Source organism: Stenella coeruleoalba, assembly GCF_951394435.1.
Source record: "Stenella coeruleoalba genome assembly, chromosome: 4".
NCBI lineage: Eukaryota > Metazoa > Chordata > Mammalia > Artiodactyla > Delphinidae > Stenella > Stenella coeruleoalba.
This window is the reverse complement of record NC_137149.1, coordinates 118,647,625-118,662,835: the sequence shown is the minus strand read 5'-3', so window position 1 is coordinate 118,662,835 and position 15,211 is coordinate 118,647,625. Positions and strand designations below refer to the sequence as shown.

At 37.0% G+C, this 15,211-nt stretch overlaps 1 protein-coding gene across 5 annotated transcripts in view; it reads left to right on the top strand.

Moving 5' to 3' along the window:
• ARFIP1 (ARF interacting protein 1) overlaps window positions 1-15,211 on the top strand; it is a 135,289-nt gene that overhangs the window by 98,374 nt on the left and 21,704 nt on the right. For all 5 annotated transcript variants that reach the window (XM_079920983.1, XM_079920984.1, XM_079920985.1 and 2 more), the window contains one exon: window positions 8,021-8,195. In XM_079920983.1, coding sequence (XP_079777109.1) covers window positions 8,021-8,195 — 175 coding nt within the window. The remainder of the gene's footprint in view (window positions 1-8,020; window positions 8,196-15,211) is intronic.

The window sequence follows — 15,211 nt, the reverse complement described above, 5'->3', positions numbered from 1 at the left end:
AAGTTAACTTTTTTTTTCTTAAAATTTATTGGTGGTAGTTACTGAAAACAGTTTTGTACCTTATAAACACTTATACAATTCCAATTCAAGCTATAAAATGTTACTACCATGTTCTGTCTGTAGCATACCTTTTTACACACACCCTCCTTACTCTCCTGAAACTCTTTTTTTTTCCTATTGAACTATAGTTGATTTACAGTATTGTGTTAGTTTCAGGTGTATAGCAAAATGATTCAGGTATGTATATATTCTTGTTCAGATTCTTTTCCTTTATAGGTTATTACAAGATACTGAATATAGTTCCCTGTGCTATACAGTAAATCCTTGTTGTTTATGTATTTTATATATAGTGGTATGTATCTGTTATCCCTCCCCCCTTTCCCCTTTGGTAAGCAAAAGTTTGTTTTCTATGTGTATGAGTCTGTTTCTGAGTTGTAAATAAGTTCATTTGTATTATTTTTTAGATTCCACAAATAAGTGATATCATGTAGTATTTGTCTTTCTCTGTCTGACTTAGTTCACTTAGCATGGTAATCTCTAGATCCATCCATGTTCCTACAAATGGCAATATTTCATTCTTTTTTATGGCTGAGTAGTATTCCATTGTATATATGTACCACATCTTTATCCACTCATCTCTCAGTGAACACTTAGGTTGCTTCCATGTCTTGGCTATTGTAAGTAGTGTTGTTGTGAACATTGGGGTGCATGTATCTTTCTGAATTAGAGTTTTCATCTTTTCCAGATAAGAGCCCAGGAGTGGGATTGCTGGATCATATGGTAACTCTATTTTTAGTGTTTTAAGGTACCTCCATACTGTTTTCCATAGTGGCTGCACCAATTTACAGTCCCACCAACAGTGTAGGATGGTTCCCTTTTCTCCAGACCCCCTCTAGCATTTATTTATTATTTGTAGACTTTTTTTTGATGATGGTCACTCTGACTGGTATGAGGTGATACCTCATTGTAGTTTTGATTTGCATTTCTCTAATAATTAGAGATGTTGAGCAACCTTTCATGTGCCTAGTGGCCGTCTGTATGTCTTCTCTGGAGAAATGTCTATTTAGGTTTTCTTGCCATTTTTTTTTTTTTTTTTTTTTTTTTTTTTTTTTTGCGGTACACGGGCCTCTCACTGTCGTGGCCTCTCCCGTTGCGGAGCACAGGCTCCGGATGCACAGGCTCAGCGGCCATGGCTCACGGGCCTAGCCGCTCTGCGGCACGTGGGATCCTCCCGGACCGGGGCACGAACCCGCGTCCCCTGCATCGGCAGGCGGACTCTCAACCACTGCGCCACCGGGGAAGCCCTCTTGCCATTTTTTGATTGGGTTATTTTTTTGATATTGAGTTGTGTGAGCTGTTTGTATAGTTTGGAAATTAAATCCTTGTTGGTCACATCGTTAGCAAATATTTTCTCCCAGTCCATACGTTGTCTTTTCGTTTTGTTTATGGTTTCCTTTGATGTGCAAAAGCTTATGTTTGATTAGGTCCCATTTGTTTATTTTTGCTTTTGTTTCTATTGCCTTGGGAGACTGATCTAAGAAAATATTGCTACATTTGATGTCAGAGAATGTTTTACCTATGTTCTCTTCTAGGAGTTATAAGGTGTCATGTTTTATACTTAAGTCTTTAAGCCATTTTGAGTTTGTTTTTGTGTATGGTGTGAGGGTGTGTTGTAACTTCATTGATTTACATGCGGCTGTCCAGCTTTCCCAACACCACTTGCGGAAGAGACTGTCTTTTCTCCATTGTATATTCTTGCTTCTTTTGTCAAAGATTAATTGACCATAGGTGTATGCGTTTATTTCTGGGCTCTCTGTTCCATTGATCCATATGTCCATTTTTGTGCCAATACCACGCTGTTTTGATTACTGTAGCTTTGTAGTAGTATCTGAGGTCTGGGAGGGTTATGCCTCCTGTTTTGTTCCTTTTCCTCCAGATTGCTTTGGCAGTTCTGGGTCTTTTGTGGTTCCCTACAAATTTTAGGATTATTTGTTCTACTTCTGTGAAAAAAGTCATGGGTAATTTGAATAGCGATCTCATTAAATCTGTAGATTGCTTTAGGTAGTATGGCAATTTTAATAATATTAATTTTTTCCAATCCAAGAGTGTGAGATCTCTTTCCATTTCTGTGAGTCACCTTCAATATCCTTTATCAGTGTTTTATAGTTCTTAGCATATAGGTCTTTCACCTCCTTGGTTAGGTTTATTGCTAGGTTTGTTTTATTTTGTTTTGTTTGTTTTGTTTGATGTGATTTTAAATGGGATTTTTTTTTCTTTTATGGAAGGTTAACTTTTGATCTTTGCACAAGAAAAGATGCTTCTATCCTATGCTGTGTTTGTAATTTTCAGTTTAGTATTAACATACTAAATCAGATTCTTACCAGATCTCAATCAGATTCTTAATGACTTGGATAGGAAGGTCAAGACAAATAGCTGTGGTTGTCAGGTGGGAGAAAGACACAGATGGATCTGTGTGCCTTATTTAGGATTTGGGCTTGTTTTTTTATTTTTCTTTATTGTTTGAAGTATTTACTAACATTGTATTAAAATCAGAAGGTGGGAACAAAGAAACAGAAGAAATCTATCAATATGATTTCCCTCGATAACGTTGCAGGAATGTCTCAATAAGGTATCTTCCAGTGGGACTTGCTTCAGCTCCCAGTAATTGGTTTTCCAGTCTCTGTTTAAATCCTTTCATGGGCATTGCCAGTATTTTTCGAAGTATATACATTATTTCAAAGTATATACATTTATTATGTAAATTTTTCACTTCTGTAAACTCTGGTTCTTTTCCAAATCTATCTATTCCTTACTCTTAGTATCCTAATTTGTTTTCCCTTTTACCTCTTTAATCATTTTAAGCATTCTTATTTTCTAGTCTAAAAAGATTTTAAATATGTGCTTTTGAAGATGAAAATTCTTTTGTTCCAAAAGTATCCCCTATCACTTCCCAGTTAAGAACTACATGAATCTAGTTTCTATAGACTTTGTAATTGTCCACCTGTCCTGAAATATATTTTAGCTACTATTTTTAGTTTTAAGTATTTTAAAATATAAAATATATTTCATTTGAAGTATGTCATATGTTTCTCTTCAGCCTTAATTTCTAACATGCTTTTAAAAATATTAACCCATATTAAAGAAAGACAAATATATTAGATGTCACTGTTTGTACAGAAAACATTTTATATTTAATTTGCAAAGGAGAAAAATAAGCCTCTAGAGGTTAAATGGTTTGTTCCCAGGAATCAATTTCAAAGCCAAAATGAAAACCCATGGACTCCTTACCATCTATTTTTGATCATTAGGCCTCAAGCCTGAACTGGACTAATCTCAAATTTTCACATCTAATTATAAAAAATAATTTTCATGTCTTATGATGAGGAATCTGACTTAATGTACAATGTGATATAAAATCTCAATTTATCCAGTGTATAGGTTTGTTTAAAACTTTTGAGCAATATTATAAACCAGGTTATATGTACTTGGTAGCTGGTTATCAGGAAACCTTTAGAATACCTCTGTGTGTACTTTAAAAACCAACAACAGTAATGACCTCATCCCATAATTTATTCTCTTTTATTGAAATTGCAATATATGATTTTATTCATTAAGCTTAGCTTGGTGGTTAACTTTTCTGTACATTTATGGAGTAGCTGAGGCATTGACTAGTTGTAACACTAAATCATTGTCTACTGTGGGATAACACTGAAAAAGAATCCCAGATTAAAAGTTTCTCAGTAGCTGAATTTTCTTCTCTGTCAAAACCAGAATTTATTGAGTTTTAGGGCAAGGGTCAGCTATTTGATCAGCACAAAAAGTGGCAGTTTAGGCAAATGTCCGGGTGGCCTTTTAATGCTCCCTATTATGTATTGTACAAGTATTTCCTAGCTGTCTGGTGCTTCGTGTATAGAAAATCTTAAAACAGCCCATTCAACACTTCTCCATAGCAGCACCAACAAGGGAGCCTATTGTGGTCAAAACTTTTCAGATGTGGACACCTGTTCTCTAGAAGTTTTATAGAAGCCATAAAGTAACCAGCTATCACTAACTTTATTGGTATGGACTCAGGGCAGACTGGCAACCTTGAAGTGAAGAGTTGCATTTTGAAAACTTAGTATACTTCTCTTCCTAGTGTTAATGAACACTGTTAGATAAGCTCTTAGGGGAAGTTTTAGTTTGACACCATCTACAAACTGGATATAAATGAAAGGATATAAGGTCAGTATTATAACTTTGTGTTTAAATTAATTGCTGTTATTTAAAAGTATACCCGAGGCTATGAGGAATATTTGTCTTCACATTAAATCACCACACATTACTGTTTATTTTTGTCTACTTCTCTCTCATTTTTTACTGTTTTTAGTATGTTTGCTTCAGGCCATCCCTCTTCTAATTTGGCTGAAATAATAAGCACTCTAAACATATTAGTTATTAGCAGATGTCCCAAGTACTTTGTACATATATTTTTTTGTGGAGATTATTATTCCCATTTGTAGATGAAAAACTGAAGCAGAAAGAGAGAAAAAAAAACTAGCTCAAGACATTAGAGCCAGTGAAGGGCAGACTGGTCATGCAATTTGGCCATAGAACCCATGGAATTTAACTTGCTATTCCCATGTCAGTCTTGCCTCCCAAATTTTTAGTAACTGTCCCCTCCTCCTTAGCTTTACTGCCGTTATCCTTCCTGATTTAGTGACTCATTTCTCTTTTGCCCAGTCTTCTAATTGGTTTCCTTGCTTCTGATTTCTTAATCTTCTACTCTGGTCCATCCTCCATGCCTTATATTACCACTAGAGTCACCTTTCTATCCTGAGCGAATAGAATGTGTCACTTTCTAGATCAAAGTTCTTCCATGGCTTTCCGTCACTTGTCCTACTGGAGTCAATCTGATCCCTTTAATATGGCCCTGCTTAATCTCAATCCTGCCTTCCTGTCTGATACTAATTCCTTTTGTTATCTTATTTCAACTTCAGGTTCTAAATTATTGAATTACTTCCCAAATGTGTCATGGTATCTTACAAATCTATGCCTTTGTTCATGCTGTTCTCTTCCTGAAATACTCTACCAATTTCCCGGCCCCAATCCACCTCATAAACTCTTACCATCCTTTGAAATTTAATTGTTTTAATTCTCTTCTGAGATGCCTTTTCAGATACCTGATTAAGTAATTCTTCCTCTTGATTTCCACCATACCTTATCTTCCTTCCCCCATGGCAGTATCCATTATCTCATTTTGTTGTTGTGTTTAAGAGCTTCTCTCCCTCTAGGCTGTTAGCTTCTTGAAGATAAGCTATGAAGATGAGCAGATAGTTTTCCTTTCTAGCACAGTGCCTGGAACATAAAATGTTAATACTTAATGTTTGTTGAATGAATCATTGTATCAATGAATGAACAAATGATATGCTTTTGACGCTGAAAGATAAAGTTACTAAATTTAGTACGAGTTGAGAATAAATTAGGCTTGGTGTGAGGGACTGATGTGTTCTTTCTCAAGTCGTATATACATTCTAGAGTAAGTTGTTTATTAATTCCTGAAATAGATATGAATTGTACTACAGATATTTTAATAAAGAGCTTTAGTTTTAGGGCATAAGTTTGTGGTGCTGATTTTGACTAAATTAGAGATCGCTTTGCTTCTTCCTAGCTGAGTACTGAATAGTTGACACTGCTAGATAAGTCACCGTTTAATTAGCAAGGTAATGCTATACCTACATGGGTGCTTTGACAGAGGTATTGTAACGTGCTGTGGGATTGTGGTTTGTTGGTGGTGGGGTAATTATTTCAGTTAGTGGTGGGAGAGTATTAGGAGAGGCATCTCAGGGAGCACAAGGTGATGAGTGCTCTGTAGTAGATGCCACTGTCACATTCTAAATACTAATGTTACGGAAATCCATCTAGAGTTCCCATACGGTAGTCACTAGGCACATGTGTCTATGGATTATGAAATGTGGCTAGCCTGAATTGAGATGTGATGGAAGCTTAAAACACAATGGGGACTTCCCTGGTGGCACAGTGGTTAAGAATCCGCCTGCCAGTGCAGGGGACACAGGTTCGAGCCCTGGTCCAGGAAGATCCCACATGCCACGGAGCAACTAAGCCCATGCACCACAACTACTGAGCCTGAGCTCTAGAGCCCGCGAGCCACAATTACTGAGCCCGCACACCACAACTACTGAAGCCCTCGTGCCTAGAGCCTGTGCTCACAACAAGAGAAGCCACTGCAATGAGAAGCCCGTGCACCTCAACAAAGAGCAGCCCCCACTCGCCGCAACTAGAGAAAGCCCGCGTGCAGCAATGAAGACCCAATGCAGCCAAAAAATAAAATAAATTTAAAATTTTTAAATTAATTAATTTAAAAAAAAACAATGGATTTCAGAGACTCAGTCCCCCTCTCCCCCAAAAGTAAAATAGTTCATTAGCAATTTTTTTGCATTGATATATGTTGCAGAGATAATATTTTGGTTATATTGTGTAAAATTAAATATACTTTTAAACAGGTGAGGTTAACTTTTATTATTTTAACATGACTGCTAGAATATTTAAGTTACATATGTGGCTTGCATTATATTTCTGTTGTGCATTGCTGACCTAGACTATACTTTAAGAAGCGCCAGCCCACAGTTAACTCCCTTTTACCAGTTAGTTTATGTCATTCTAAAGTCTACTATCCCAACACAGCCAAAATTAAAAAAAAAAAAAAAAAGTCTACTATCCTCACCTGCTTTGCCTTATCAATATTAACCAATTCACATGGGGGGCTGATCACTACCCTGATCTTGCTAGCATTACGTTTTAACATCTGTTTTTTAAACTGGTTTTTATTTATTTATTTTTTTTAGCCTCATGGCACGTGGCATCTTAGTTCCCCCACCAGGGATTTACCTGGCAAAAAACATCTGTTTTTTAAACGGGTTTTTTAAATTGTGGAGGGACTTCCCTGGTGGTCCCGTGGTTAAGAATCCACCTTCCAATGCAGGGGACCCGGGTTTGATCCCTCGTCGGGAAACTAAGATCGAATGTGCCGCGGGACAACTAAGCCCATGCACCGCAACTACTGAGCCTTTGTGCTCTGGAGCCTGTGTGCCACAACTAGAGAGAAGCCCACACTCCGCAGCAAAGAGCCCGTGAGCCACAACAAAAGATCCCATGTGCCACAACTAAGACCCAATGCAGCCAAAAATAAATAAATAAATAAATATTTTAAAAATAAATAAACTGTGGAAATTTTACTCGTCAGTTAATACTGTTCTTGGAAAGAAATAGTTAATGAGATTAAGAAGCAGCCCCTCTCCTCCCCTCCCACCATGCTTATATTAATAGCTCTTTGTACTAAAGAAATACTTGATTTTTTTTTTTGCGGTACGCGGGTCTCTCGCTGCTGTGGCCTCTCCCATTGCGGAGCACAGGCTCCGCACGCGCAGGCTCAGCGGCCATGGCTCACGGGCCTAGCCGCCCCGCGGCATGTGGGATCCTCCCAGACCGGGGCACGAACCTGTGTCCCCTGCATCGGCAGGCGGACCCCCCAACCACCACGCCACCAGGGAAGCCCAGAAATACTTGATTTTAAAGGTGTAAGGTGGGCTTCCCTGGTGGCGCATTGGTTAGGAATCTGCCTGCCGATGCAGGGGACACGGGTTCGAGCCCTGGTCCAGAAAGATCCCACATGCCACAGAGCGGCTAAGCCCATGCGCCACAACTACTGAGCCTGCTCACCTAGAGCCCGTGCTCCCCACAAGAGAAGCCACTGAAATGAGAAGCCTGCGCACCGCAACAAAGAGTAGCCCCTAGTCGCCGCAACTAGAGAAAGCCTGCGCATAGCAAGGAAGACCCAACGCAGCCAAAAATAAATTAATTAATTAAATTTTTTAAAAATAAAAAAAAGCATAAGGTATCAAATATGCATGAGAATTATCATATATTAATGTATAATATGGAACTATTACGTGGTTCCACTTCACGTCCTGAAGTTATTTCACACTGTCTTTGTAGTGTGCTTCACTTATTCTCTTCTTTCCAGAATTGAATATGATGCATATCGTACTGATTTGGAAGAACTGAATCTTGGACCACGTGATGCAAACACTCTGCCAAAGATTGAGCAATCACAGCATTTGTTCCAAGCACATAAGGAAAAATACGATAAAATGCGCAACGATGTTTCTATCAAGTTGAAATTTCTAGAAGAAAATAAGGTAAATTTATTCTTTACCTTCTGAGATCTTTCTGTGGACTTTAAAGTCACCCTAAAGAGAGATAAATAGAAAGTTTTTTGTTTCTGTTAACTGTCTTTCATTATAGAATTGACCCTTGAACAGCTTGGGGGTTAGGGGTGCCAACCCTCCATACAGTCAAAAATCCACATGTAACTCACAGTTGGTCCCCCCGAATCCAGGGTTCCCCGGAGTCTGCACTTCCACATCTGCAGGTTCAACCAACCACAGATCATGCAATTCTATAGTATTTACTGTTGAAAAAACTTCACATATATGTGGACCCATGCAGTTCAAACCTATGTTGTTCAAGGGTCAACTTCGGAATTGTTGGAAATGGGATTCCATTTATAATCAGCGTTTTAGTTTTTAGAAGTACATAAAATATATTTACCTTTCTGTCATAAAAGTCATCTTTCACAAGTAACAATTGGCAAAAAATACTTGATGTTGATCTTCAGATTGGTGTTGGTATCAAGTGCTTTAAAAAGTTACATAATGATAGATTCTGTTCTGAATATTTTGAAAAATTTTTATTAATGGTAGGTACAGATTTCAGGAAGGGAACATCATTCTTCCCAGTAATTAATAAATGAGGAATGACTGAAAAAGGTTCCATTGAGGGCTGCAGTTAGCATAACCTAGAATAAATAAGCCAGGAAACCAGTTTTACACATTATTTTCATGTAACATGAATACATCCAAGGACTAGAACAGTAAGATCTAAGATGGACCTGCTTTGCTTGGAGGTAGACTCAGGTAATAACAGGCTCCCGAGCTTTGGTTTAAGTGAAGGACAGGTTCCCATGTTTAACATTACATGCATATTCAGTTCGGGGAGGGGGATTACAGTTCTGAAAATGGAAGAGCCAGTAGTGAGCTAGGTACAGAGGAGGTGTAGATCAGTCCTCTGGAGATAGAGTCTCATCATTGCACATTGGTGGTCCCCTTTCTGTGCTTTTCACATCCTCTGAAGTCGTAATAGACCTTCAGCTCTGCTTTCTTCCAGGTATCGTCTTAATATTAATTTTCTTCAGTTCTAACTGTCTGTTGATATCTTCTTGTTTTCCTTAACATTTCCTTAGAAACTCTTCTGGCTACCATAAGAGCTGCATACATTTCCTTCAGGCCAGCAGTATCACGCACTTTTTTTTTTTAGCTACAATGGGTGAAAAGTACTGATTTTCCATTACACTGAAACCATTATAGTGTCAGTAAAGGAAACCTCAGTGGAGTCATGAGACAGCTTGCCCAGCACCATTCAGACAAGAGCACAGTGAGCCTTTTAGCGTTCATTAGCTGAGCACGTGAGATGGCATTCATTTCAGTCATTTGGTTTAGTATTTTGAAGGATAGGAATATGTCAATACTTAGATATAGACATATATTTTAAATAAAAATATTTTTTACATACTCCCCTAGAATCAGCATGGTACAGTGTGGTGCTAAATGAAATATGCTAGCATTTTATGGGCTCTACCTAAAGCTAATTTGAATGGAAAGAAAGGAATTTGTCTAATTTGGGGGATCAGGACCTCTGCTAATAGAGAAAATTATTTTAGGAAATGTTTAAAATGGTAATTGTGGTCTATTGGAATCTATTGGTATTTATTGTGTGCTATTCTCTGGATAGTGAGATTATGGGTAATTTTTGTTTTCTATGTATTTTTCTGTATTTTAGACATTTTCAATGAAAAGTCACATTGCTTTTATAAAAAGGAGAGAAACTTTTGAAAGAATTAGTATCCCTAAACCATCTATGTTTATATGGTTCTTGCCAGAGTAAATAAAAATAAGCAAATTATACAAAGATAAATAATGTCTGTGTGACTGCTGCTTCTCTTACTATGTAACTGTTTTTGAAACTTGGCAGTAGATCTCCAGATTTAGACATGAATCAGTGAAGGCAGCTATTTGTCAGTTACTAGGCATTTTATTTATATTCTCTCACTTAATCCTCATAACAGCCTTCATACTCAGGAGACACACTGAGAAGTGAGGAAAGAAGAGACCGGCCAGGTCATCTCTGTAAATTGTACATGTCAGTCAGGTGGCTCTCATATCCAATTTTATCTTATTGGCATTGAAGAATTTTTAAAGTTGGGAGTAACAGAAAATTATGACTTAAAAACACTCTTCAGGCACCGTAGTGAGGGTCTGGACTAGGTTCACTGCATTAGCAGAGAAAGGAAAGAGCAGTGGTTTCAAGGCTGCATGACAGGAATTAGGAAATCAACATAGGAAGCTGGTTTGGCCTGAAGCTTAGGGATGAAGGTTGGGAACCTGTTCTATTTAACCCAGTATTTAGTTTGAAATGACAACAAGATATTCACATGGAAACAATTGGTAGGAAGTTTATGATGTGGATTTGCAGTTTGGATGAACAAAGTCAGGGTTCCAGAGATAAAGGTTTAGAAGTCATTACTTTGAGAATAGTGTTGTCATTGTCACAGCTTCTCTTCTTTCAACCTTCCTTACTATAAAATAAAAAAAATTGCCTTTATTCTCAAGGATTTTATGTTCTTAGAGAGCCTAGAGATATTCTTTGGGGTTTTCCGCAGTTGTCATCAAGCTAAGTTTCAGTTTCAACTCAGTAATCATTAATCAGCTATGTCTAAACTAAAATCTAAAAGAAACTCTGATCTTTTTATCTTTTGTGTTTAATTCTTTAAAACTATAAAAAGATAATGTTTTTCATCTCTGTTATTTTAAGCAATAAACAACTATAATTTGGGTGAAGACTTAGATCCATGAGAAAATTTTTCTTTGTTTTTTATTATTGTTGTTGAGCAACTTTTACCCTTTGCTCTTCTTTTATAGCTCTAACAAAGGGAGGAAAAAGCAAGCCTTTAGGCCTAGGAATTGCCTGTCATTCCTGTTTGCTTTCTTGACAGTTTGAAATGCCTCAAATTGGGGGTTTTCTTCTCTTGTTGAACTGCAACTGAATTTGTACCTTAGTATTTCCTTTATACACAATTGTCAGGTAATCTACTTAGCACTTGAATTTTATCAAAATATAATATACTCTTTCTGTTTCTTAAATATTGTATATTAAATGTTTTTAAATGTAAGTTATCTGAAACATCGATGAGTATGCTATTTTGTAATTTGATGATGTCCTGAAGGCTACTGTTTTTTTCTAAAGTTGTTTTTGCAGCTTTTTTTTGTGGGTGGAGGGGTGCCAGGGGAAGGGTTCTTTTGGTTCTCATATCCTGGCTTTTGGAGTGTCCTGCCATAGCGACACTTCTCTTGCAAAATGCAAGACCAGATAACCAAACAGCTAGAACAGTGCAGAAGTAAAATAGTCACTCAGACTGTGACTATCGTTATAAATTTTAGTGGCCAAACGTTGTGAGAATATTTTTGGTTTTTTTTTTTTGGAACTTTAAAAAAAATTTGAGAGTGACTGGGAGATGGATTCTTTACTATTATCTTAGAAAATTGAGGTGTTTATATGTACTTAGTCTAACCTTCCTTCTCTCTGGCAAAACAAAGGGAATAGGTGTGTAAAATACCTATGTGCATACCGGGGTGTGTATGTGCATGCATTAATGCTGAGAGATGTGTGCACATATCCATGTTTGTCATTTCCCCTTAATGGAAAAACTTGAATTCTTCTACTGTTTACAATCTATACTCTATCCAGCCCCCAGCCCTACCCCCTACCCTCCTGATATATTGTGTTTACCTTTAACCTAAACAACCCTCTGATATTCTCTTCCTTGTTTACTAAACAACACTGAGTTGCATAACAGTAAGGACACAGTTGATTAGGCTCTTCTAATGTTTCCCCTTTCATCAATATTTCTTTTCTTCTAGACCTTTAAATAATGTAACTTGAGCTATTTTCTGACTTAAGGCAGTTTATTTACCTTTTTATTGTACCTTTGAAGGTTCAAAACAAAACAGAAGCTAGAAAATAGAAAACATAGTCAAGAGAGAAAATAGTCATCTCTGGTGCTTTGTAGACTTTGTGGGAACACAAAACACATTGTAAATCAACTATACTTCAATTTAAAAAAAAAAACACAGAACAAAGTAAACATACTCACATAATGTGAGACAGCTATATATGTAGTTGTGGTTACCCAGTGACTTTATACAAATGTATACTGTAATAGGAAATACCCAAAGCCTAGTACATTTTTATAACAATATGCTGTAAATGTTTAGAAAAGCTTGGAGAGCAAAGGTATTCTTCTCCTTGAGAAGAAAAAATATAAGCCTCTGAATTTAAAAATGGATATCTGTTGCCAAATTTCAAGAAACATGTTAATCATTACTTAATATGTACAATCAGATACATTCTTGAAATCTCTTTTTCCCTATTGTCAAAAGAAAAGGACCCTAACTTTTTACTCTTGATATTTTTAAAATAGTCATTCATGCCAGTGATGTACTGTCATCTTTATTTCTATAACTGTAGGCATAAACAGTATTCTTGGTATTTGCTCTTAAGTCAAGTGAAATTAATTTCTGTAGGTAAAAGCACCCGGTTCTAAATAAAAAATAAACATTTATGGATTGGGATGTGTAAATACAGTAAACAACCTCAACACCGTGCCAAATACGATTACCTACATTTGGATCCTGTGAAACAGTCCCTTAGTCCTGCAACTCTACTTCCACACTTAATTCCTCAGTGTATTTAATCATGTAATTTGATATAATCTCATGTTGTTATTGTTCTTTTTTTCATTCATTTAACAAACATTTATCAAGTATTATACTGTGTACCAGGAAGTGTTCTGGATATTGGTGATGCCCAGTGAGCAAAAGTTAAAAAAATTCAACCCTTAGAATTTATAGCCTAGTAAAAGAAACAACACTGATCAAATCACACCAAAATATAAATGTAAAATTTTGGCTGTGACCAGTGAGTGCTCAGGCTCAGGCTTCCATGTGATGTAGAACATTAACCAGGTAAAGTGAGAAGCAAAGAGTATTTCTGGCAGAAATGGCAGGGTGTGGGAGGTAAACGGCCAGACGATGCAGGCCTTATAGACCATGTTAGGGAAAATTTATTTGAATATCAGTGGGAAGCCACTGAGAGAATTCTTGGCAAATGATGGGTCTGTTTTTGTTTTTGTTTTAATATTTATTTGGTTGCACTGGGTCTTAGTTGCGACAGATGGGCTCCTTAGTTGCAGCATGTGAACTCTTAGTTGCGGTATGCATGTGGGATCTAGTTCCCTGACAAGGGATCGATCCTGGGCCCCCTGCATTGGGAGCGTGGAATCTTAACCACTGCGCCACCAGGGAAGTCTCGGCAAATGACAGGTTTTAAAAATGGTGCATAGATTTTAGTAGAACCTAAGAGTGAATGTAGGAGTTTAGACAAGAGATAATGGGAGCTTGGATTAGTATTCGTGGAAGTGGAATGAACTGAAGGTTTCAAGAGATACTTACAAGGTAAAACAGAAATACATGTAAAATACTAAGAACAGATTGATGTAATTGGCACCTTTGACATTTTATTCCTTTATTCAGCAAATATTCATTAATTGTTTTTCACATGTCAGTCACAGGGTTAAGTAATAGAAATATAATGGCCTTGTTGTCATAGAGCTTTTGGTCAAGTAAGAGAAATAGACATTAAACAAATAATTACAGAGATACAAACCATGATCAGTGCTGTGAAGGGAAAATAGAGGGGTCTTGTGAATATACAAAGGGGACTTGGCTTGATGTGGTAGAGAAAGTGACATTGGAGCTGAGAATCCAAAGGGATGGAGAGGAGTTACCAAAGGTGTGTGGAGGAAGGAATAGAATATGCAAAAGCCAGCTGAAGGTCAGTGAGGCCAGAGTATGAGGAGAATGGGGGAGAGTAGCTCTGTATGAAGCTGGACCGGTAGGTCAGGCCTACACAAGGATGAAAAGACCTATGTACAAGGTTATTCATCGCAGTGTCACTTGTAATATCAAAAGATGAGAAACAACTGAAACAGTTCAGCAGTAAGGCCTAGTCGAATCAACTGTGGTTCATTTATGCAACAGAATACTTTTCAGCTGTTAAAAAAAAAAAGAATAGGGATGCAATTGATAGAAAGATCCTCGGAACATACTATTAAATGAAAAGAGCAAGGTGCAAAGCAGTGTATATGGTACAGAACCTTTTCTGTGAGAAAGGAAGGAAATAAGAATGTATAATCATATTTTCTTGTGTTTGCATAAAGAAAAACCAAAGGAATTAACTAATTAAAATTTTTTACCTATAAGGGGAACAGAGTATTTGGAGACAGGACTGAAAATGAGACTTCTCATTATATGCTTTTTGTGTCCTTTCAATTTTGATCCTACCTATTCAAAGAATAAAATTCGATTTTTAAAAGAAAGGAAAATAGGTATAGATAGAAAATGTTTGTTTTTAAAATAGTATACCTTCTGTTTTCAAAAAGACTCAACTGGATTTCTGTTTTTCTTTTTTTTTTTCAATATTTATTTATTTATTTGGTTGCACCAGGTCTTAGTTGCAGCAGGCAGGCTCCTTAGTTGTGGCTCACCAGCTCCTTCGTTGTGGCACATGGGCTCCTTAGTTGTGGCATGCAAACTCTTAGTTGCGGCATGCATGTGGGATCTAGTTCCCTGACCAGGAATTGATCCCATTCCCCCTGCACTGGAAGTGCAGAGTCTTATCTACTGCGCCACCAGGGAAGTCCCGATTTCTATTTTTCAAGCATAGCTTAATATACATATTTATATAACCTATAATTTTCCTCTTAGCTTAAAATCAAATGATTGATTCTGTGTTGGAAAGAATAAAAAAACAGTTTCATCTTAAGTGACAGATTAGAAATGATGTGATAGTGCCTTCCATTAATGCAGAAAATATTTTCTTGCACGCTGCCATGTTTGCTGTTCTTAGTGGTTTGACTTCCAGGTCCCTTTAAAACTTTCTGAACACACATGGAGCAGGAAAAATTTGACTGTGATTTGCATTGTCTCCTTTCTGTCTTTATGAAAGAGGCAGAAGTTAACTATCTTTATATGAATCACGC